Source organism: Medicago sativa, chromosome 2 (assembly GCF_051527215.1).
Source record: "Medicago sativa cultivar Bolivia chromosome 2, Bolivia_mono, whole genome shotgun sequence".
Taxonomy (NCBI): Eukaryota; Viridiplantae; Streptophyta; class Magnoliopsida; order Fabales; family Fabaceae; genus Medicago; species Medicago sativa.
The window spans coordinates 65,306,245-65,332,053 of record NC_140750.1 but is presented as its reverse complement, the minus strand read 5'-3'; the positions used below and the strand labels follow the sequence as shown (position 1 = coordinate 65,332,053).

The 25,809-nt window shown below is 32.9% G+C and overlaps 1 protein-coding gene, 2 long non-coding RNA genes and 1 pseudogene across 4 annotated transcripts; 3 read left to right on the top strand and 1 right to left on the bottom strand.

The window, feature by feature from the left end:
* Window positions 1-1,660: 1,660 nt before the first annotated feature.
* LOC146949745 (Nucleotidyltransferase family protein) lies at window positions 1,661-10,984 on the top strand. The gene is made up of 13 exons (XM_085745674.1): window positions 1,661-2,051; window positions 2,143-2,255; window positions 2,535-2,591; window positions 2,890-2,985; window positions 3,080-3,150; window positions 4,252-4,294; window positions 4,924-5,004; window positions 5,091-5,150; window positions 5,296-5,346; window positions 5,581-5,678; window positions 5,765-5,813; window positions 9,755-9,799; window positions 10,218-10,984. Exons 1-13 carry the CDS (start codon window positions 1,700-1,702, stop codon window positions 10,638-10,640), a joined length of 1,539 nt encoding a protein of 512 aa, XP_085601800.1. The 5' UTR covers window positions 1,661-1,699; the 3' UTR covers window positions 10,641-10,984.
* A 2,041-nt stretch (window positions 10,985-13,025) lies between these two features.
* Window positions 13,026-16,463, bottom strand: LOC146949744 (uncharacterized). The gene is made up of 6 exons (XR_015027373.1): window positions 16,020-16,463; window positions 15,839-15,880; window positions 15,424-15,498; window positions 15,079-15,175; window positions 14,175-14,274; window positions 13,026-13,510 (listed from the first exon to the last, which is right to left on the bottom strand). It is a non-coding gene; the product is annotated as an uncharacterized LOC146949744 (long non-coding RNA).
* A 468-nt stretch (window positions 16,464-16,931) lies between these two features.
* LOC146949743 (uncharacterized) lies at window positions 16,932-18,015 on the top strand. The gene is made up of 2 exons (XR_015027372.1): window positions 16,932-17,247; window positions 17,411-18,015. It is a non-coding gene; the product is annotated as an uncharacterized LOC146949743 (long non-coding RNA).
* A 1,868-nt stretch (window positions 18,016-19,883) lies between these two features.
* Window positions 19,884-20,994, top strand: LOC146949742 (uncharacterized; annotated as a pseudogene). Its single transcript, XR_015025435.1, has 2 exons — window positions 19,884-20,186; window positions 20,355-20,994. The product of XR_015025435.1 is annotated as an uncharacterized LOC146949742 (transcript).
* Window positions 20,995-25,809: the final 4,815 nt, after the last annotated feature.

Genomic DNA, 25,809 nt, shown 5'->3' with positions numbered 1-25,809 from the left:
AGAAAAATATAGACGAAGAGCCTAAATTGTCTGGTTTAATTTTGTAAAGGACTGAATATAGTGATATTTTTTCAAACACTAATTTGACCCTTGCACATTTTGTTAGTGACCAAAATAGGTCATCACTTTTATATAAATGTAGGGTTAAATACTATTTTGATCCATATAAATATTCTAATTTTTTCGTTTTAATCTCTATAACAATTTTCTTCGCTTTTTTGTCCTCTAAAAGTTTTACATCATCACTTTTGGTCTCTACTTTAAGTTAACTAATGTATACCATTTGAAATTTTGAATTTTTTTTTCTTTTCTATAGTCATGTTTAACTCAAACACAAGACCATAAACAAAAATGTAAAATTTTTGGGGAATCAAAAGTCAAAAAAGAAAAATTTAAATGAATTCAAACGAAAAGTTATGATATATTTTTTTTTGGTTAACCCATAAAATGAATTCAAAAGACAAAACACATGCTTAACCCATAAAATTATGATATATTTTTTTTTGGTTACAATGCAAACAAAAAGAAAATCAGACATAAAAGTTATTATTATTATTATTATTATTATTATTATTATTATTATTATTATTATTATTATTATTATTAAGTAAAAAAATTATTATTAAGTTAATATTATTATTTTATAGACGGTTGTGGGATTGGGAGGAGGAGTTGATAGGCGAGTGTTGTCGTTTACTTGATAATTTAGTTTTGCAGACTGATGTTTCTGACAGGTGGCAGTGGCTTCCCGACACTGCGGGCGGTTATACCGCGCGCGGGGCCTATAATATTCTAACAAACCATTTGATAGGTGAAGGCATAGGAGAACTTGTTTGGCATAAACAGGTACCCTTGAAGGTTTCTATTCTAGCCTGGAGGTTACTGCTGAATAGGTTACCAACCAAAAACAATCTTCTCAGACGTGGCATTATACAACCCACAACCAAGTTTTGTGTCACGGGGTGTGAAAACGATGAAACAACTTCTCATATGTTCTTGCACTGTAATACTTTTGGTGCTTTATGGCAGCACATTCGACATTGGCTAGGTGTGTATGGAGCTGATCCGTATACTATTTATGATCACTTTTTGCGGTTTACATATGCTCTAGGGCCATCAAGGACACAGATCTTTTATGCAGCTTCTTTGGTTATTAGCAGCTTGGATTTTATGGACTGAACGAAATAACGGACTATTCAATAACGTTCAAAATTCCATGTTAGTCTTGATGGAAAAGGTCAAGTTTACGTCGTTGAGGTGGCTTAAAGCCAATAACGCTGTTTTTGTTTTAGGTACTCAAAGGTGGTGGTCAGACCCGTTACTTTTTTTGGGCATTAACTGACACATGTTTTTGACTTTGTACAGAGACATCTTGTATTTTGCTGGGGCAACCTCTTTAGCACACCTTATGCTAAAGGGGAATTGTTGTCATTGTTAATATAATCCATTTTTGATTCTTAAAAAAAAAAATTTATTATTTTATATTTAATTTTTATACAGACAATAAAAGTTAGATTTTATTGTCGTTTTTTTTTTTTGATGCAATAAACCTTTGGTTTTTTTTTTTTTAAGACCAATTAGAATATTCTTCTGGTCTAAGCTATCCTAACCTTAGATTCGGCCACAACATAAACCCTAATCAAACAAAAACCCTAATTTCATCCCCAATTTCAAACTCTTCTTCAATCTTCACTCTTCAATGGAGATTGAGCAAGAGAATCTCCAAATTCCCGAAAACATAGTCTACACCACCCTCACTCCCCTTACTCTCACCGCCGATGATTCCCCAGATTCCGATAACCACGAACAATACTCCGTTTTCCGCAACGAAATTTCTCTTGACACCCCCCAAGTCAATTCGGTTTCTTCTACTGCCATAGATTTCTTCTCCCTCGACGTCGCTGATGAAATTGAACCCGAAGACAACCTCCCGGAGCCTGTCACGCCGGTTGAGCCGAAGACGCCAGCTATCGAACACGAGGTGAAGCTAGAGAATGGTTGGTTTCGTGGGAATTGTAAATTCAAAAGCCCTATGCTCCAGCTTCATAAAGGTGTGAAATTTAAACCCTTTAACACATTGGTTTTTTTTTTGGTGCATTGTAAATTCTAAAAAAATTGCATTTTGGTGGTTTTGGCTTGCAGAGATTGTGGATTTTTGCGAGTTTTTGTCTCCTACTCCAGAAGAGAAAGCTAAACGTGATGCGGCAATTGAATCTGTTTTTGAAGTTATTAAACATATTTGGCCTCATTGTCAGGTATGGTTAATAACATCATTTAACTATTACATATCTAGTGTTGTTTATCGCCGACCGTGGAAAATAGGAGGTTTGTTCAAATTCAGCTGTGCAATAGTGATGTAGGGCGTTGTAGTTAATAGTGTGTCGTAAAACAATAGCAATTTGTTCAAATTCTGCTATGCAATAGCGTTGTAGCGCCACTATTTAATAACAATGTGTATATCCCTTTTAATTTATTTTTTATATTTTATTTTTAAGTTTTAGATTCAATGAAAAGTGTGATTTCTTTACTTTCAGGTTGAAGTTTTTGGGTCTTTCAGGACAGGGCTGTATCTTCCAACTAGTGATATTGATGTAAGTCATCCTGTTGATTTTGAACTGAACCTTCTCTTAGAACTAGGTCATGTATAGATAAACAACTTAACTAAGCTCATAAGTGCTCATCATTTAGAAATTCTTGTGTATAAGCTATTTCTATAATAAAAGATAAAGTAGAGTCAAGGAAATAAGCTGAAAACAAGCTCTTCAAACAGTCTCATAAGGGCTTGTTCTAGTTGATAAGCTTAAATAAGTTGATCCAAATAGATCCTAGCATGTATGGCTGGTTGATTGATAGATATATCGTTGATATTATTAAATCTTTTGACTGCAGGTTGTGATTTTGAAATCAGGCTTACCAAAACCACAGATTGGTTTGAATGCAATTTCTAGATCATTGTCACAAAGGAGCATGGCTAAAAAGATACAGGTCTGTGGCTATTCAAATATCAGTGTTTTCTTTACCAATAAAAAGTTGTAGGCAAGATTAAGATTCTGATGTTTTGCTTGTCAATCTTTACCAGGTCATTGGAAAGGCTCGCGTGCCAATTATTAAATTTGTTGAAAGGAAGAGTGGTCTTTCCTTTGATATAAGGTTCAACAACATTCTCTTCTTTGATTTTGGATTGCTAGATTTTCCTTCTGCTTGATTGTTATATGCCTATGCCACTTGATAATATTAGATGTTGCTTGGGTTATTTAACTTGAACCTCTTTGCATATGTTGAATTTATATGATTTCTATATTTGCATAAACTGCCAATTAGCACCACTGAAAAACATATGATGGCTTTCAAATTATTGTCTGCATATTGGGGGAATGGGGCATTTTTGCAAGGAGAGTAGACCTGTGGATTCTGTAATAAGGAGCAATGTAGTCGGGATTTAGATCCTACATAGGATCGGTCGGACGGTGAAGGAATATAAACACGAGGAACGTAACACGGTTCGTAAAAACCCACTCAAGGGCAAAATTGTAAATTCACATACACACAAACATAAAATTTCAAAAACATAATTATATTACAAGAGCAATATAACTTATGATTTATACGTTATATTGCTCTTGTAATATAATTTTTATTTTTATGTTTTTAAATTTTATGTTTGTGTGTGCATGTGATGTTACAATTTTTCCCTTGAGTGGGTTCTTACTAACCGTGTTTACATTCGTCGTGTTTGCATTCCTTCACCGGCCGACCGATCCTACGTAGAATCTCGATCCTGACTACATTGGGTACATCTTTCATGGGAAAATTTCCGTGACACGATTTATATGTACCATATGAAGTAGTTTTGTTCTTCTTGTTCATTAATTTATCATTGGTGTACGTCAAAATTCTGCTTAATTCCCTGGATTTTGTGTATTTCCATCAGGAGCCATCATTTGTTTTTCTTCCATCATGCATTTTTGTTTCTTTTCAAGGCGTAGCTGAATACTTATAGGACATATAACAACCACACTATTAATTTTAATATCAGCAGTTGCTACCAATTCTTGCAAGTTACAATTACATTATTCTTTGTATATTATTGCTAAGTGCATGGTCACATCTCTCTATATTGGAATGTTGTATTATTGCTCGAAATTGTCTCCATAAAAACCATTTTAATTTATTTCATTGTTCTATGCTTTTTTTTCTTCTCCAACAACTCAATATGACTGATCCATTGTGTAATTTTTTTTTCTTTTTCAGTTTTGACTTAGAGAACGGACCGAAGGCTGCCGAGTATATTCAGGTTTGTATTTATTATTTCCACTACTTAGTTTCAAGATTTATTTTCTAATTTTGAATTTTGATAGAAACTATTTGGAAAGATTTAGAGGTTAATGAGTTGGATCCAAATATGGGTTATGATAGAAGTATAGAACATTATGTCGTAGTTTGATCCATGTAGCCGACCCCACTTAGTGGGATAAAGCTTGGTTGTTGTTGTTGACTTGTTGTAGTTGGTGTGCAGAATGTAATATATATAATTTGATGAACTTACAAAATAATTATTAATTAGGCGTTGTTGAAATTGCCCCGTTATTAGAAACCAAAGATTATGATTGTATAAAATTCTATTTCTAATACATAGATTTATATAAGTTTTGTTTAAATTTTCCTGTAAATAGATAATGGAAGAAAATGATTGTATGTAATTCTTACACAGATATGTGGTTTAAGTTATTATTAACCGTGTTATATTGATTGAGGTGAAAGCAAGTTGATAATTACATAAACAAACACAACATCTTGGAAGCATATAATAACACACCACCATTGCATCATTCTCCTTTCGCGTAGGATCTAATCACTAGTTTGTATGTGGTGCTTGACTTATTTCCAGTTTGTTCTTATATTTTAATTACATATATATTGCAGGATGCAGTGGCTAAGTGGCCACCATTACGGCCATTGTGTTTGATTTTAAAAGTATTTTTACAACAAAGAGAACTTAATGAGGTATGGGTTTTTCTAAAATATGCTGTCTCTGTTGCAATTATCTGTGCCCTTGTCTGCCTAATTGAAGATTCTTGTAACGTATGCAGGTGTATTCTGGTGGGATTGGTTCTTATGCTCTCCTTACCATGCTGATGGCAATGTTGCGGGTGAGTGATTCTTAAATGTGCTTATGCAGTTCACTTTTTTACTTGGCCTTCATCATAAGGCTTCCTTGTGCTTTGGCACTGCATAAAGTTCAATACACTTTTTTCAACCTATGTCATCTCTAAGCATGTGACCACTATGTTTCAGAATGTCCGACAGAGCCAAGCTTCTGCAGAGCACAACTTAGGGGTCCTTTTGGTGCGTATCTTATGAATAACAGTTTTACATTGTTTCCTAAGTGCCATGTAGTTAAAAGTCCATGAACGACATGTTATATTATTTTTAATATTTTTGATGTTTTAAAAAAAAGAAAATGTGAAATAATCCTGCATTGCATGCCTTTCATTGGATGTCTCCTATTTTGGTTGTAAAATTAGATATATATCAAAATTTTCCTTTCGATAACACATTATGTTTCTTCGGGGAAATTAGGTACATTTTTTCGATATTTATGGACGTAAATTGAATACCTCAGATGTTGGTGTAGATTGTAATGGAGAAGGCACCTTTTTCCAAAAGAGCAGCCGAGGGTAGGGAATTGGATATATTTACAAAGAAATGTGATTTTAATTATTGTATAATAAAAAATTGACTTTTTTCCCTTTTCATCTCTCAGGTTTTACAACAAAGCACGGCCATTGCTTCTTGGAATTCAGGATCCACAGGTTCTCTTTGATCAACCGCCTTTTGTCTTTTTAAAGTAAATTTTTTATTGTCGGGAATATCAAATAAACCAAGATAATTGTCATATTTTTGAAGATGGTCTTCATGATTTGCATTTATCATTAACTAGATTATTCGAATTCTGGACTAGGAACTTTTTTATTAATTAATGTATTTTTCGGGTGATGGTGTGGATAATATATGCTGGTTTAGTTTGTTTTATTGGAGTTATATTTCTTGATGCAAACTGAACTGCTTTGTTGTATCCTTGAGTTTTCCTTGGATATCTCCTTTGTTTTCGTTAATGTCGGAGGAGAAATTTGAAAATATTCCCTCATTCAAACTCTCTTCAGGCTGCATTTTTTTCTGTTCTTTGCTTCCCTTTGTTGGTCCCTCAACTTAGCAGAAGCAATTCATTATTTCCATTTCCAAAGCCATGATCTGCATGTTTTTTTGGGAGCAAATACATTTTATATTTTATGAAAAAATAGATTAAAAATGAGAATAGACTATATGGAGGGAGGAAGAAACAGAATGATTAGTGAATTGGAGATTATCTAATCAGCAGTTGAAAATTGTCCTATAAGTTCGTCTTCTCTATTTTCTGCAGTAAATGCCTTGCAATATTATTTTTTACAACAACAACAACAACAACGCCTTATCCCACTAAGTGGGGTCGGCTACATGGATCAAATGCCGCCATAATGTTCTATCAAAGACCATATTTGGATCCAACTCATTGACCTCTAAATCTTTTCTAATGGTTTCTCTAATAGTTTTCTTAGGTCTTCCTCTACCTCTTTTAACCTGACTCTCCTCCATTTGATCTACTCTTCTTACCACGGCGTCTACGGGCCTTCTCTCTACATGTCCAAACCATCTAAGCCTATTTTCTACCAACTTTTCTACTATAGGTGCTACCCCCACTCTCTCTAATGATGTCATTCCTAATCCTATCATGTCTAGTCTTACCACTCATCCAACGCAACATCCTCATCTCCGCTACGCTTACTTTACTCTCGTGTTGGCTCTTAACCGCCCAACACTCCGTACCATACAACATTGCCGGTCTGACTGCTGTCCGATAGAACTTTCCTTTCAGCTTAAGTGGTACTTTCTTATCGCACAAAACACCTGAGGCTCTTCTCCATTTCAACCACCCAGCTTGAATACGATGATGTACATCAGCTTCTATTTCTCCGTCATTTTGTACTATGGACCCAAGATATCTAAACCGTGTAACTTGGGGTATGATATGATCTCCAACTTTCACCTCTAAGGTAGACCCACTTCTCCTTTTACTGAAGTTACATTCCATATATTCCGTCTTGTTTCTACTCAGGCGGAAACCGTACGCTTCTAAGGCTTGCCTCCAAGTCTCTAGCCTCCCGTTTAACTCCTCCCTCGACTCACCAAGCAAGACTACATCATCTGCAAAAAGCATACATCTCGGTGCTAACTCTTGGATGTGTTCCGTCAGGACATCCAAAACTAAAGTAAAAAGATAAGGACTTAGGGTTGACCCTTGGTGCAGTCCTATTGTTATGGGAAAATCTCCGGTATCCCCATCCTGCGTCCTCACACTAGTCGAAGCCCCCTCATACATATCCTGGATAGCTCTAATATAGGCAATCCTCACCCCTTTCTTCTCCAGGGCTTTCCACAAAATCTCTCTAGGTACTCTATCATACGCCTTCTCCAAATCAATGAAAACTAAGTGCAAGTCTTTTTTATCCGTCCGATATCGCTCCATCACGCGTCGAAGTAAGTAGATCGCTTCCATAGTCGACCTCCCAGGCATAAAACCAAATTGGTTATCCGTAACGTGAGTCTCTTTTCTTAGTCTTCGTTCAATTACCCTTTCCCATAACTTCATGGTATGACTCATTAGCTTAATTCCCCTATAATTCGCGCAATCTTGTATATCCCCCTTGTTCTTATAGATTGGAATTAAGGTGCTTCTTCTCCACTCGTCCGGCATTTTCTTCGTCCTCATAATCTCGTTGAAAAGTTTTGTGAGCCACCCAATTCCTCTATCGCCAAGACTTTTCCACACTTCGATAGGTATGTTGTCCGGCCCAACTGCCTTGCCATTACTCATCCTTTTCAACGCTTCTTTCACCTCGTGCTCCTGAATCCGACGATAATAGTTATAGTTTCGGTCCTCCTCTCTGATGTCTAACCTGTTAGAGTCTGGTAAGATCTCATATCCTTCATTAAATAAGTTGTGGAAATACTTCTTCCATCTATCCTTAATATCACTCTCTTGCACCAAAACTATACCCTCTTCATCCTTAATACACTTCACTTGGTCCAGGTCTCTTGTCTTTCGTTCTCGTCCCTTCGCAAGCTTGTATATAGATTTCTCCCCCTCCTTGGTACCTAAAGATTGGTATAATCCTTCAAATGCTTGAGTTCTCGCTTCGCTCACCGCCTTCTTAGCCTCTTTCCTAGCTATCTTATATTTATCCCAAGTTTCGGCATTTTTACACTTAGACCAATCTTTAAAACAATCTCTCTTGATCCGAACTTTACTCTGAACACTGTCATTCCACCACCAAGATTCTTTACCCCTAGGTCCAAAACCTCTAGATTCTCCCAATGTCTCTTTTGCCACCTTCTTAATCTCATGAGCCATCCTCTCCCACATATCATTAGCGCTTCCATGTGGTTGCCTGAAACCTCCCTCTAATATCTTGTGTTGGAATATCCTTTGTTTGTCACCCTTTAAATGCCACCACTTGATTCGCGGAGCCCCGCTACGGTCTCTTCTCTTTGCCCTCCTCTTAACCCTTACATCCATCACCATTACTCTATGTTGGGTAGTTAAGCCCTCTCCCGGTATGACTTTACAGTCTAAACAGATCTTCCCGTCTGTTTTCCTAATGAGAAAGAAATCGATCTGAGAACAAGAGGCCCCACTCTTGTAGGTGATGAGATGCTCCTCTCTTTTCCTAAAACACGTATTTGCTATTGTAAGATCAAAAGCCGATGAAAAATCTAAGATGGAATTTCCCTCCGCATTTACCTCCCCGAGACCATACCCCCCATGCACGCCCTCGAAACCTCTCGAAACCCTCCCTACATGCCCATTCAAATCCCCTCCTAGAAAAATCTTTTCTCCTAATGGAATATCCTGAATTAATCCTTCTAGCTCCTCCCAAAACTTTACTTTAAGGTGTTCTTCTAGTCCTACCTGAGGTGCATAAGCGCTAATTACGTTAAAGGTGTCTTGTTCCACTACACACTTTAAGGCTATAATCCGATCTCCTATCCTTTTAACATCCACAATATCTTTCTTCCACTCCTTATCCACAATGATGCCTACCCCATTTCTCGATCTAACTTCACCCGTGTACCAAAGCTTAAATCCTGAACTATCTAATTCTCTCGCCTTTTTCCCCACCCACTTAGTTTCTTGTAGGCACATAAAGTTAATCCTCCTCCTAGTCATAGTGTCTACTACTTCCATAGATTTACCCGTAAGAGTACCTATATTCCAAGTTCCAAAACGAATCCTACTCTCATGAACTAGCTTCTTTACCCGCACCCGTTCACGAAGATGTGGGAACCCTTGCTTATTTTTCACTACATCCAGGCGGCGATGCAGCGGCCCTTGCTCATTTGACACTGTACTCGAGCCATACAGCGCGTTGCTTCCGGGCAACGACCTAGCATTCACACTATTTCGTATTTGGTCCATGTCATAGAGATTCGACAAAGTTTTACGTTGGCTGTCGAGGCCTAACACAACCCTCTCCATTTTACCCGGGCTTGGGACCGGCCTTGGCAGGATTTGCAATATTATTTTTTATCAATGCATTTTAATTTTATAATATATATAAAATCTGAAGTGAATAGATTTGTATTATTTTGTGCATCAAAATAAATTGTTATTCAGAGCTTTTTTTTAATGACTAAAATTTTCTTTTTGCTGACTCAGACTCCAGACAATGACATTGGGAAGAATTCCTTCAATTACTTCCAGGTTTGTTTTTATCCCCTAGTAAATAATATTTATGATACTATCATAGTAAATGCTGTCCCAAGGCTTAATGTTTGGAGATAGATGCCAATACAATAGTGTTTTTTTCCCTCAAAAAAAAAAATGCAATGGTGTTTTTTTTTTTTTTTTAACACATTCCATCTTATTTAAGCATATTTTCCTAGTTCCTTCTGCAAAACTTGGATGATTCACTGCACAATTACTAAGAAAATTTAAATGACTTAAGATTTGTCCTGTGATTGCTTCTATTTTTTCACTGCCATTCTGTCTTTTTTTGCATATTGTTTTGAAGGATAAGTCTATATCCTTCTGTTTTAAAACAAAATGATATGTATGTGTTTTAGGCGTTCATCTTCGTTCAAATGGGGATGAAATGCAATTCTTTTTATTATTCCTGCAGGTTAGGTCAGCGTTTTTAATGGCTTACTCAACGTTAACAAATCCCAAGGTCATCCTGAGCTTAGGACCTAACAGGAGTATCCTTGGCACTATAATTAGACCAGACCCTGTCTTGATGGAGCGCAAAGGGGGGTCGAACGGAGAAATGACTTTTAATAGTTTACTCCCGGGTGCTGGTGAGCCAATACAACAGCAGTACGGAGAGCATGATATGTTATGCAATTGGCAGTTAGATTTTGAAGAAGAACCACTACCATGTGGAGACGGAGATAACACCCATGCAGAGCCCAGCACACGCTCTTCCAGGAAAAAGAGAAAATCTGCATCTAAGGAGAATAAGGAAAATGGATCTGTGACAGAAAACGGTGTACATAAGAATCATAAGAAAAAACGGGTTAAACAGAGGTCAGAGGCCAGTTGCTGAGGTATTGTAATATGATCAGTGGTTTATAGAAGTGCAGGAACAAGGCAACACAATCACAGGCAAATTTGAGGCCAAAATGACCCTACAAATGTGAGCTCTATTTATGCCTACCCCCACAGAGAAGTGCCTTCACTGTGTAACATATCAAGGATACGGAATCATTTCCATGATTTATTAAAATTTCTTTATACAGAAATCAATTTTGCTAGTGTCATATACCACAAGTTGAACGGGAATGCCCTCAAATTGTAATGTATGTCAATTCAAAAATTTGCTAAGCATGTATTCTTTCATTTGCTGCTGAACAATATTGACTATATTAACTTAAAACATTTTTCTTCTTAGTATGGTAATCATTATTTTAGTATTTTATGAATCATGTGCATTATTTTTAAGGAAAATGATTTTATGCACCTTGAGGGGATCCATAACCATGTTTACACCTTGAGATAGAAAAAAATAGATGATGTGATAGAAATAGAGAGGTACAAAGAAAATGAGTTGTTGAGAAATTTGGGGTGTTCAAATAAAAAAACTGTTTTTAAGGCTCCTTCTAATGTGTTCCAAAAATACATAAGGTTCCATGTGCATTGTTTTAGTGATTGAATACTTCGAAATTAATCAACCAATTAATCAACTGTTGAATACTTTGATGCGATAGTCGTAAACGTGCTTGTGTTGACAATTGAAATCCCATAGTATTTTTTTGGCATAAATCATGTATCCTTTGAGTACAATGCGGAGACTAATTCCTCGAGTCTTGTGGGATCTTAATGAGAGGTAAACTCTCTTTAAGAGTTTTAACGATGCTGCATGTCCAAGGCTGAATTTGAATCCAGAATCTTAGTTAAGCTAGAAGAAATTTGCACCATTTCATCCAAATTCCACATTTTGTATAGTGAGATTTATTCATAAAAAATAATACTCCCTCGGTGTCACATAATTGATCCATTTAATCAGTTTACTCTTTTTTTTTTTTTTAAGGAATCAGTTTACTCATTTTAAAAAATGTAGAAATTTAATTTTTTAAACATGTATATATAAATATTGTTTTCATCAACGAATAAACCCAAGATGCCTTGACAGACTCATGAATGTTGATTTCGGCTTTGGCGAAATACAAACCATGTTGGTGTCTGGTGAAGTTTGTTAGACAACTTAGATCTTGCCACACACTTCATCAAAATTCATCTTGTATAAAAGAAAATTAAATATTTTTATTACATATTTTTTTTTAAAGATTATTACTTACTCTTATAATAAGTATGAGTATATTTTTCATTTTTCTTAGAGAAATATTCTTCATTTTGTTATAAAAAAAGTATGTTACCATTATCGTAAATCAAAGTCTTCGTGAGCTTATCTCAGTTGGTATGGACAATGCATTATATATGCAAGGTATGAGGTTTAAACCTCGGCCACCACCAAAAAAAATTATAATAAATCAAAAAGAAAATCTATTAAATTGGAAGTGATAAGTACACGGCATTAATTTTATCAAATAAATTATTTGTTGACAAATAAAATAGATACCTCGTGGAACATAAATAGTATAATACTCAGCAAAGAAATCGTAGTGTGTGTGTGTGTGTATATATACTAGCATTTCCACCCGTGCAACGCACGGGCTAGAAAAGATTTGTGTGGCTTAAATCAAATACTTATAGCCTCTCATGCTTTTTGAGGAATATGGAATTGTAGACTTAATTAAATAGAAACTTAATTGAAACACATGTAACTCGATGTTTTAAAGGAATATGAAACTTTGGACATTTAATAGAAATTTAAATCAAATACTTTATAGCCTCCCGTGATGCATAAATTGATAAGTAAAAAGTGGCAAAATATAATGATGGATAAAAACAAATAGATTTTCTCATGCTACTAAAGCCTTGTGTCTAATTGGAAATAGTCAAGAGGGGAACCTTGATAATGCACCAAACTTAGAAACATTTTTAAAGTTTTGTAGTTACAGAAAGGAATATATTTTTTTATGTTACAAAAATATATATATATATATATATATATATATATATATATATATATATATATATATAAAGTAATATTAATGTATAAGATTTGCCAAAGAAAAATTGTAAATGAAAAAAATTAGTAAGTAACATCCTTCTAATGCATGGCATAACATTGGCTCAATTGTCTATTTTTAATTTAAATAATATTAAATTGCTCTATAGTGTATCCAGTATATATCAAGAACGTGATTTCTATTTAAATAATTTAAATAAGAATCGAAAGCACAATTATTGTTAGCCTCCCGTGATTTAGGGGCGGATTTAGAAATTATCATAAAGAATGGATAAACAATATTAAGCTATAGAGCAACGTAGAAAATAAAAAAGCAAAGTAGAAAATAAAAAACCAAAATAAATCTCATAGAAGACTGTATCTCCAAATCTATTAATTTCCCTGTTGCAACAGTTCTTAAATGGAAGACAATGACAATAATTTACGTCCTAGTATTTTTGTAGTTCATGATTTTTTTTTTTGCATTGATTCATATTTCATATCAATTGATAATTTCATTCCTATCTATTCTCTTGTCTCTTTCCTTTTTAATAAAGGTAAACTATACTAAAAGACACAAAGCAAAAATTAAGTAACATCGGTTACATCACAACTATTACATCACTAATAAAAAAAAAAAATTAGGCCTCAAAATATAAGTCCAAAAACTACTTAAGTTGTTTGACATGGACTCTGCTGAAGATGTGGTGATTGTGATAGATTTCCATCCTAGTAATTATTCCATAAAAGATGAAGACCTTGAAGAATCATATGAAGGAACATGCCTCCTCTTAGGAGACCCCATAAGTTGTCCAACTTTATAGCTATAATTTGAAAACACAGACCTGGATGAATGTTTTTATAATATGGTTGATGAATCAAAGTAGGATAAACAAAAAAGAACAAAAAGTTTCTTTCAAAAAAAAACAAAAGTTGACAATTATTCAATCTATAATCAGATAGGGAAATTTATTCTTCAAAAAGACTAAGGAAGGGAGTGAGACTTATTCATATACACAAAATATGACAGCAATTTATTTCATCAAGAGAGATAAGTAAAGTAGAACCCAAAATAAGCTAGCAAACATTTAGACTATTTTACACATTAAACTTTTTTAGAATTTTCTATTATGCACTGGCTCAAATTAAAGTAAATTTCACTTTATAAAATAAATGAAATGTGACCTAACAGGTGGTGCTGATGCAATGAAGTAATAATTTCATAAAAGGATCTCATATTAGATTTCTTCACATTGCTTCATGGACTACACCTTACTCATGAAAGAAAATTCAGAACATCATAAGCCTTATGAAAAAAGGAGACCACAATGAAAAAAGGAGACCACTTGGAATTCCTTTATTTCCTCAAATATTGAGACATTAATTTATATTTTCGGCCATATATGTCACCCCATTCATAATTATAGTGAAGTTCAGTGAATTCCAAGCTTTTTAAAACTTATTCTTTTCAATAAAGAAGAACAAAATACATAAGATCTAAAGATTTACCATACAAAGAGGGGCCTTCTGAATTCCAAGGCTAGTATTTAACTGTTCTTAATAGTTCAGTCACCCTCCATTTGCTTTCCATTTACCCATTGAGAAAATCCTTGTACAAAAGAAACAAAATATTCAAATAAATTAAAAGAAAGCAGTAAAAATCTACATGACAGTTACTATCCTGCAATCAAAATCTAAATAAAAAAACAAATAAGCAAATGTGAAAGAGGCAGGATATAACATTTAACAAAATAATAAATATCATTCAAATTGTATGATATAACATTTAACTAAATTGATACCTTTTTGCAAGAGGCATACACAGAGAAAACAAATCATGCACATACATCTAAAAAACACAAATATAACAATGAAAACTCATGAAAGTTACCCAAATAGTATGAAACCTTCATGTAGTTACCCAAATAGTATGAAAGTTACCCAAATATAAATTACAGCTCTCATTCTTCCGAGTTCGTAATGAACAAAACAAAAGGTCGTATTAGACTACTATGCCTATGACAGATATACACTACAAATAGAGTTGCTAGTAAACTTTATTTCATGGTGATATCTTTAGAATAAAACCCCAATAAAGATAATGAACAACTATATTGAATTAATTATCAAGTTGATTCAATTTAAACTCCAAAACTTCAAAATTACATTTGAGTGAACAATTTAAAAATAAATACTAATTTCAATAATTGGTTCTAATTGATAATATGTCATTGATATGTATCTTCCAATGATTGAAAACAATAAAATAGTCCAAACATTATATCATTGCACTCAAATAAAAACATAGTCTATCACCAAATACAAAGACTCTAAATTTTCATTACTGCACAGATATCATTGCATTATTCAATAGAGCAGTAAACTAATTTTATTGTAGTAATTTTTAGTTTACCTTATTGTGCACTAATTTTTGGTTAACCCAATTATAAATGATGAGATCCTTCATTATTTCTTCCTGAGTTGACCATATACATCATCCAATGTAGTATCTGCAAATAGATCATTGTATGATAACAATTAAAACTCAATCTCATGGCAACCGAATACAAAACTATAAATAATGAACATGGAAAGAACAATAAGTTTAATTGTTCAACAATAGTGAGGTTGAGATGCTGAATCTGACACAACACCTTCAAATTAAAAAGCACAAATGAAAACACACAAACCAAAAAGTTAAAACCTTTCACAACACAAATTCATAAAAAAAAAAAAATTGAATCGGAAAATCCATTACCTTTAGTCCTTAAACCAAACCATCTTCTTCTCAGTCTACAAACCGATTACATCAAAATGTGGATGAAATAGAAATCTGAAAATTTAGATGGAAAGAAAGATAAAAAAACGGTGAGTCAAAGATTTAAAGGAATTCTTCAAATATATGGCAAAAAAATCACAAAAATGAACAAAAGAATATCAACAACACAAATCCAAAACAAAATCAATATCAAAACTAACATTCTTTTTACTGTGACATTTTCTCAAACACTTGGTGAGTGCTAAATTTCACCATAAATAAATCAAATCAAATACAGAACTAAAATAAATTCAACACCATTTTCAGAATTAGACCAACTTCAATCAACAAACCCAATATTCTAAAATATAAATCCGAAATAAAAAATTGAATTATTATCGAGTATAAACGGTACCTTGAAAATATCCAAACTGAAGAAGCTTTCGTAGTTTCCATACTGTAACAACAACAGAGAGAGAGAGAGAGAGAGAGAGAGAGAGAGAGAGAGAGAGAGAGATAGAGTAAGAGAGGATTTTAATATCTTGAACATGAACACAAATCATGAATTCAAAGGGAAAAAAAATTAAAATTCTTACCTCTCGCGCCGTTCGCGTGCTTTTTCGTAAAATCGATCTTCAACCGATAACTGCGATTTCATTCCCTCTTTGGATTTCTTACCTCTGAATCGAAAAAATGATTTCTATTTGGTGAAATTGGAATCGGTTGATTTAGAATTGAGAATTGTATTTGGTGAAATTGTAGTTGAGAAAAAATGAAAGAAAAGAGGAGAGAAGACGGAAATGAGAGAATGAAATCCAAGAGAGAGAGAGCGAAAATTTTAAGGGGAGAATTCAAATTTCGAATTTGAATTTGAATTGAGATGTGCAGAATTTGTGTTAATGGTGTTTGTCTGATAATGAACGTTGTTCACGCGCAGAAGAGGGGAAAAGCAATGCTTTTGTGTTTTTTGCATTTAATGTCTGCAAAAAAATCTGATAAAGTATACTTTATTGTTGGGTTGGGTGCATTGGGCCTGATTTCAAATTCAACATTTGTTTTTTTCTTATTAATACACCTGAAAATGATGTTTGTTGGAGGGAAATAAACACTTTCAAAATTTTATGGTCTAAAATGAATTTTGATGCTTTTTTAATTGTTAAAAAATGTGGATTACATCATTTTCAGCTCCTACTTACTATTTTTGATGATAAAATGAGCTTTATAAAATGTGATAAAGACTTGTAGATGGCTTAAGCTTGTGACACATTGGATTGAGTATGTGCCACATTGGATTGGTGTAAAAAAAGTTGCTATTTGTTGCTTCATGTTTGTATATTATTAAGATTAAGATATATATAATAATTTTTTTTAGGAGGGAATATATAAAGGATAAATGTTAGTAATCCATTCTCCAGCATTGTTTTTCTGAGGTTCCCCCGGAACATATATATTGTATTTTTTTTTTACTCATTAAAAAAGTTGGTAATATAGTTAACGTACTTATTTAATATAATGAGAGATACATACTCAATCAAACATGGACCATCTTTTTATTCTTAAATGATGGTGTATCACTTTTGGGTCTATAAAATAACAATGATGAAAGATTGAAAACAAGAACTCTCCTTCAATTGTCTCTCTCTCACACGGTCATACTTGCTCATTCCATGGCCACCATCGCAATAGCAATGTCTTCCTTCATCATTTTAATACTTTTTCACACTCTTTCGTCATCCATGGCCACAACGCAACTCGAATCCTTACCAAGTTACCTCAAGCTTATCCGACCCCCCAAAGCCGCCACTCTACATGCTTCCAATGGAGGTTTGCCTTTAATTATAAACCCAATATTTTCCGTTGAGAATTTGTGTTTTTTTTTTGTTTGTAGACGAAGTAACAAGTACCACTATATTTTGTTTTAGATTTGTTAAAAAAATGAGTTAGTGCGAAGTTAATAAAACTTTGATGTTATTATTGAATATTGCAGTGGCTCCTGTTACTGATGAAACTTTTGGTTCTTTTGTCCTTAATTCTAAGAATCTTGTGTTGGTGGAATTCGATGCTCAATGGTGCGTCCCCTGCAAATTGTTCATTCCGCAATGGTTGAGCTGGCAAATGATTACGAGGGTAAGGTCGAGTTTTACAAACTCAATATTGATGACAATCAAAATATTCCTGCTAGATATGGGATTCGAAGTATTCCAACTGTCATTTTCTTCAAGAATGGAGAACAAGTAGATATAATTGTTGGTCTTGCATCCAAGGCAAAGTTTGCCAACCGTATTGAACGATACCTATGAGATGGCAAACAAACAAGACTTCATCAAACCAATTATGTCAAGTTTGGATGTTTTGCTTTCTTGAATAATGGTTTGTGGCTTTTCAATAAAAAAAAATTATAATCATTTGTGAGATGATTTGCATATTGTGGTTTTTAGATAATTATAGTCACCTACTAAGCATGAGTACATGGAAAAAGATTAAGTATGTGTAATCGGTACTTGTCGAAACTATGTTTTTCTTTATTTTTATTTGTAACTTGTAATTATTGGTGATAGAGATATAAATTCACTGGGTATGTGTTTTTCTTAATCTATATATTTAATGTAATATATTTGAGTCACTAATGAGTTTCACTAGATGACTATCTTGAGTTATAATTTGAACACGACTATTGAATACCTTTATTGAACTATTTCTGAATTTTTTTTATAATGTTCTTATCCTAATTTCTTAAAGATAGAAACTTTAATTCTAAACTAACCCCTAATTCTTTAATGAGTTTAAGATCAGAATTAAGCATGAATGAACAAAAAATCCCAATCGGTTTCAAGAGTTTGCATCTATTCCTCGACTACAAAGACAATAATTTCTTATCTCAAAGCATTCATAAATTCAACTTCCGTTTCAGAATATGAACTGTAAATAAGTAAGTTTAAAGGTAATCAATCAATAAAAACATTAAGCATGGAGATAAGAAAAATAATTCAATAAACTTCATCAATAATGGAAGATCAAATCAAATAAGGAGAGTATTCATATAGTTCTATTCATCCCCAACAACGAGGGTTTAGTTACTCATAACAAATAAACAAGAGAAAGAGATTAAAGAAGAATTACAAGAACAATCATAAACGATTCTTAAGAAATCTCCTTCAATGATGTTAGGAACAACCTTCTCTATATATGTTTATTTGATAGGGCACGAGTTTCTAAACTCAAATATGATCAAAAGATGCTTCCAATATGATAAAACATATTTATAATGCATCAGCCCAACACAGGGTGCTCCGACCCATATGGGATGCTTAGTGCTGCTGTAAAATGTTAGATTCAAAAAACATTGCAGTGTTGCGCTGCTACTGGGGCGCAAAGTGCCCACTTCTGGCGACCTTGTGTTTCTAAATGGCATCCCTGCGCCTAGAGCTCCAAAATATGTCTTTTGCACCCATTTATGTTTCAAATTAGGTTTAATTGTCTTCATGAAATTTTTAGACATGGATGTTAGCTTTCATTTGGCTTTGCTTTGACTCTATTTGCATATCTACAACTTGAGAGATGATCAAATAATGCACATGTTTCATGTTGCGATTTCATGAGATTTCAGCACCGCACTAAACCAAAGAAAGAAAAATGAATTATGCAAAATGCTTAGTTAATGAAGAAAGCGAGAGAATAAAAACCTTATTGAATTCAAGAACAATTTATTAAAAATAAATCCAAAATCAACACCAAATTAAAAGAAATAAACTAAACAATTGACTTAAATGACTCTAAAAACTATATTTGATGAGAACCATGTGCATTATTTTAGTATTAGATGAACCATGTGCATTATTTTTTGCTAAAATCTTACCCGTTTAATTAATCAACCAATCAACCGTTGAATACTTTGATGCAAGCATACTTGTAAACGTGTTTGCGTTGACAATCTGACTGCCACATTGTTTTTGTTGAGGAGAATTGAATCCCACATTTTGTATAGTTGGATTTATTCATAAAAAATAATACACCCTCTGTGTCACATAATTAATCCATTTATTTTTGAAAAGTGTATAAATAAATAGAGATTGTTTTCATCAACGAAAAATGCGAAAGATAACTTGACAGATTTTTGGAGAATGTTGATTCCGGTTTTGATACAAGTCATGTTGGTAAACTTTGTTAGACAACTCAGATCTTTGCCACATAAGTATGTATATAAGTATGGATACTCTTTATTTTCTTAGAGAAATATTCTTCATTTTGTTATAAAAAAATGTACGTTGTCATTATCATAAATTAAATATCTTTCAAAAAAAAATTATCATAAATTAATAAAAAGGAAATATATTAAACTGGAAGTGATAAGTAAGTAGCATTAATTTTATAAAACAAATAATTTGTTGACAAATAAAATAGGTAACTCGTGGAACAGATGTAGTATAGTATAATACTCAGCAATAGCAGTAGGTGTATGAACATTGAAAAGATTTAAAAATTAGTCACCACCAAGAAATGTAGCACTTCCCTTCTTTTTTAAATGTACCACCTTTGGGTCTATAAAATAACAATTTTGAAAGATTGAAAGATAAATCTTCTTCAATTATCTCTCTCTCACACGGTCATAATTGTTCATTCCATGGCCACCATCACAATAGCAATGTCTTCCTTCATCGTTTTAATACTTTTTCACACTCTTTCGTCATCCATGGCCACCGCACAACTCGAATCCATACCAAGTTACCTCCTCAGTGCCACCACTCGAGATGCTTCCGATGGAGGTTTGGTTTTAATTATAAACCCAATATTTGTTGAGATTTTGTGTTTTTTTTTTTGTTTGCAAGACGAAGTGACAAGTACCACGATATTTTGTTTTAGATATGTTAAAAAATGAGTTTGTGCTAATTATTAAGTTAATAAAACTTTGATGTTATTATTGGATATTGCAGTGGCTCCTGTTACTGATGACACTTTTCCTTCCCTTGTCGTTAGTCTAAGAATCTTGTGTTGGTGGAATTCTATGCCTCATGGTGTGGCCAAAACTGCAAAAACATACATTCCATAATGGTTGAGCTGGCAAATGAATATGCGGGTAAGGTCGATTTTTACAAACTCAATATTGATGAGAATCCATATATTACTACTAGATATGTGATTCAAGAGCTTCCAACTGTCATTTTCTTCAAGTATAGTATGCAGAGAGATAGACTTGTTGGTGATGTACCGAAGACAACATTTATCGAACATATTCAACCATTAATATGAGATGGCAAACAAACAAGGCTTATAAATGCTATTTATACATCTCATCAAACTATAATATTGTGGTTTTTAGATCATTATAGTGACCTATTAAGCATGAGTACTTACAAAAAGATTTAGTATTTGTATCATATATGTATGTACTTGGTACTTGTTGAAACTTTGTTTTTCTTTATTTTTCATTGCAAGTGAAATTATGACTTTATGATATATAAACATAACAGTGTAATGTTATTTGTGTATTTGAGTTTATTTGTTGTTGTAACTTGTAATTGTAACATAATAATGTAATGTTATTTGAGTGAGTGTTTGCGAACGATTGTTAAAGCGATTTCATGTAGCATTCCTCTTATTTGATATACAATTCACTTTGGTACTATAAGTTTGGTTACATGATCCACAATTTTTTGAAGTATCTAGTTCATTGAAGACCATATATAATTGATATGCTTTTGAGTTATACGTGTTGGAAATTTAGGTCTTAATAAAAAACAGATCTCATAAAACATAAAACATGTTCATCAATTATGAATCAATAGCGGAAGCAAATAAAATATTGAACATGATCATGATCGGATCTACGACATGTTTGATTTATCAAGGATATTAAGAATTAGGGTATTAGGAATACCTGGATAAAGCTTTCATGATAACCTTCTCAACAGCAACGATAAAGAAAGGAGGTGATCTAAAACAAACAGCAAGGTTAGCGGCGGCTGATTTGGTTCTTCCTCAACCGGTACCTTTATGCCTCAAGTTCTCTTCAGATGGGGAGAAGAGAGAGTTCGCCATGTCCGGTATATTGGGGACCATAGCCTCTTTTATATTGGATGGCCATTAGGGTTTCCCATTATTCCGTTAATGGGCCATCCGGACATCCACTCATTGAGTCCATATCAACTAATTAAATATTTATTTAATTATCCAATTAGAAATCTAATAGCCTTATTACTTAATTTGATCACTAATCAACTAAGGCCCACAAATGATAAATAGCTAATATAATTATTGTTACGATATTTGCCCACATAATATTATTGGAATATAATAAATAATAAAATATTCCAACAATCTCCCACTTGGGCTACATATCTTAATAATTATATCAGAATTCTTTAGGCGCGCATCCGAATGCTATTTATCTTTAGATTTCAACCTTACAATCTGGTCCACCTCATACATTAATAATGGGACCACCGCGGCTGTCGTCACTGACATATAACGTAACGGAACCCCGACGACCACCATATCAATGCACTTGATGACATAGATTGATATGGATGAGTGGCATGGAAATTTCATGTAACGTGATCTCTAAATCATGCCTATTTCCAACTGATCCAACTGAAAACTTTAGTGAGATCAAACTGAAGTTTGCAAATTTAATATTTGCACAAAATGATACAGTAATGGTTATAATAAACATAACCTCATGAACTTTACTTCTGCAGAAAATCATAGCATAAAGTCTGTATCAATACCAAAACAAAAGTATAGAACATAAAATAAAGGAGACTCCCACTAATCGAAGACATCCTTAATGACAACAACCATATGAAAATACCTTAGGTGTCATGTCTTTGATTAGTGGTATAGCTAGCATAAAGTTTGTCTCTACATGCATGTTCTATCATTCAACAACAAAGGTAATGAACCTTATAAACTTTGTTATCAAATACAACTGAATTATGTCACTATATAACTTGAGTGGTCTTTCAATACCTTTAACAATATACAACCAAGTGACATAAATACTTACAGTAATTTCCTTAGTTGGATGTGTATTATATACAAACATCCAAAAGCAAGAGTCTGACACGTTAATGATCTCCAAATTGTCAGATTTCTAATGTGAGTAATAACTCTCCTGTTCTCTTTAATAATCCTTATGGTTGCCTTTTCAACAATTCAAACTTTGAATTGCTCAAGTATCTGCCAAACAATCTTATTATATACGTTATTTCCAAATGTGTATAATAAAATCATACATAAAAATCCTATAGGCAAAGTGTAGGAAAATACTTAAATTTCTGAATTCATAAATTTCCTAATGGGCAATATTTGAGACTGAAAAGTCGTCCAAAAATTATGTCATTTTATTTTCAACTTTATTGATATAACTCTTTTGTGATATCCGAATAATACCTTGAGAAGAATCTCTAAGTATTGAAATGCCTAATACAAAAGAGGTGTCCCCAGGATCTTTCATCACTAACTTTTGTTAGAGATTTCCTTGGTTTCACATAACAAACATATATCATTGTTAACTAAATAAAATAAAATTGACATATTAAACTATGAATATAGACTTACTCCCACTGAATTTGCTAAATCCACAATTCTCCATAATATTATCTCAAAACCAAATGAGATAATTGCTTTATGAGAATATGTAGTAACTATAAAGAGACAAATTTCTTAACTCATAAGTGGATTTCATAAGTGGATTTCATGACTTTGCAAAACATTTTGTATCTATTGACACAAAAGTTTTCTTAAGTTGAACCATATTGTATCATTAATGTCACCATTGAGAAACAATGTATTGACATCCATCTTATGTAGCATCAAAACTATAACAAGCAAACTAGTGTCATGACTGTCCTAATAGAGTCTTTCAATTACACTAAATATAATTTCTCTTTCAAGTCAATTCTTTATGACACTAGAAGCCCTAGTTCTTGAGGGTGTTGAGTTTGAACTGTATGAATTAATTTCTTAACTTGATTGAGAGGAAGAACAATAATGTCCTCATGGGGATCCAAAAATACTATAATAGTAACTATATGAATTAGTTTAGAACTAATTCTTCCTCATTCAATTTTGTTCTAAAACCATATCTCTCCCCCAAACTCAATATCCTCAAGAAACCTTAACAATTTATGTCTCAAAATTTTCTTAATTTGCGGGACGAAAACTTATAGTATTTAAAATCTTAAACAAGTCATAACTGAATTGACTCTAATAATTGAACTTAAAAGACACATTGAATCATCATAAAATAAAAAACTTAAAATATCTTGATTCATTCAAAGAGAGAAATTAAAACAAAAAAAAATAAATCCAAGCAATGATTCACCAAATAGTCTTTTAAATACAAAAAATAATCCATTAATGACAATCTAAAAATAGTTCAAAAAATAAATAAAGCAATCTTTATCGACTTTGTCCATTCTAAATTGATATATTTTTCAACATCATCAGACATAAGTCAGTCAAGACTACTTTTCTTTATTTGCCCTTATCTTTTTTTTGAGGTATTTTTCGAATGAGCACTATTTTATTTTCTCTTGCTTCAGCCTTTCCTTATTTGCACACTTTATGAATTGATCATTTCTAACTGTAACAGTTATAAACTTAATTGTGCAATGAGAATACTAAATACTGAATTCTCGAACAAGTCATATGATAGTTGAAATTACTGAATTTTCGAACAAGTCATATGATAGTCTAATTTTTAGCGTCTTAGCAAGATTAAATGTTTACATAATGTGCTCCTAACATTTTCTTTGCCTAATAATCTTAATGAAATACTCACTCTCCAATGAGAGCTTGTCTTTCTTTATATTGCTTTAAAAGCACTTTAAGCAAAGAAAATTTCTCTAATACATATGATATTTTAGCTTTATGATCACATGTGACCTATAGAATTTGGTGTATACTCACTTGTCAAACTTGATTCTCACATTGAGTACTGAATTTGTGAGAGAATGTGAGTTTTACCATCCTTATCTAAGGTCTAGATCCAAGAATAATATCAATGTTATTCTTTAAATCCTATATTAGAATTTAACTCAAATTAGCAGATACATAAACTATATTAGTTTAAAGAGAACAAGAGTAGTTAAAGTACTCACCAAAATACCTAGTGCACCATCAATATCAAGTCTTTAAACGATAATATCAATTGCTAGCGGTATTTTACAATATTGATCAAACAATGACAATTTACTTTGACAAAGAATAAATTCTTATAATTGTCATATGTTTATCATAATTTATGTGAATGTAAACTCTTAAATATTTAAATAAGTTTACACTAACACAACATCATCACACATGTCAGCAAAATATTAAAGAAACGTGCTTCTTTATTTGTAAATAAAGGACCTTAACAAGATACCAAGCGCACCATTAAAACACAATCTTTGGATTGCTAAGAATTAACTGCAAGCGGTACTCTCAATGTAATGATCAAACATTGGTGATAAGTCCTGTCAAATAATAGTCACCTTTGGGCATCCTATTATCCACATGGATAATTACGTTATAATCACCACATATTTACCATCACAGGTATGTAATTATCCGGCCAAGTTGTGCCTTCCTTGGGGCCGACAACAACTCGCATGAATAATTACACACTACATCTTTTGTAAGCTTAATTGAAATCAATTTACACAACAGAGGTTACTTGGGCAACATTATTGTTTCAATTGACTCAACTAATTTTACTAGACAATTTTAATATATATTAAACGGGGTGATAAATCCTGTCAAATAATAGTCACCTTCAGGTATCCTGTTATTCACATGGAAAATTACTTTATAATCACCACACTTTTACTATCATATGTATGTAACTATCCGGTCAAGTTGTGCCTTCCTTGGGGCCGACGACAACTCACATGGATAATTTCATACTACGCCTTTTGTAAGTTCAGTTGAATCAAATCTACGCAACAGAGGTTACTTTGGCAACATGTTGTTTCAACCAAAACAACCGCAATTACTAGACATTTCACAGTAAATTAAATGGGATTGGTCTTAAATTTACAAGGCACTACAGACATAATGTAGGCTGAATTAGTCCATTATGTTGCCAAGTAACCATAAAGTCACTCGACAACCCTTAAGTGTGAAGACAAATTCACGAATTTGAAAGAAGATGAAAGTCACAAATCACACCAATGTGTGTATGACAATACTTAAGTGTGAAGACAAACTCACGAATTTGAAAGAAGATGCAAGTCACAAATCACACCAACGTGTGTATGACAATACATTTACATATATCGCATAAAAGCAACGACAAACATAGCATGAAATATATTTAAAATGCATGATAAAGACAAAGTATTATTGTAGAAAACTTAATAACAATAAACTCAAATATGATAATCATGCTATAACCAAATATTC

What these genes read in the sequence shown, in the direction of transcription:
- LOC146949745 (XM_085745674.1), top strand. Translation starts at nt 1,700, where the DNA reads ATGGAGATTGAGCAAGAGAATCTCCAAATTCCCGAAAACATAGTCTAC. An exon ending in GGTCTTTCCTTTGATATAAG is followed by an intron (nt 3,151 to 4,251) that starts GTTCAACAACAT and finishes TTTCTTTTTCAG; the next exon opens with TTTTGACTTAGAGAACGGAC. An exon ending in ACAACTTAGGGGTCCTTTTG is followed by an intron (nt 5,347 to 5,580) that starts GTGCGTATCTTA and finishes CGGGGAAATTAG; the next exon opens with GTACATTTTTTCGATATTTA.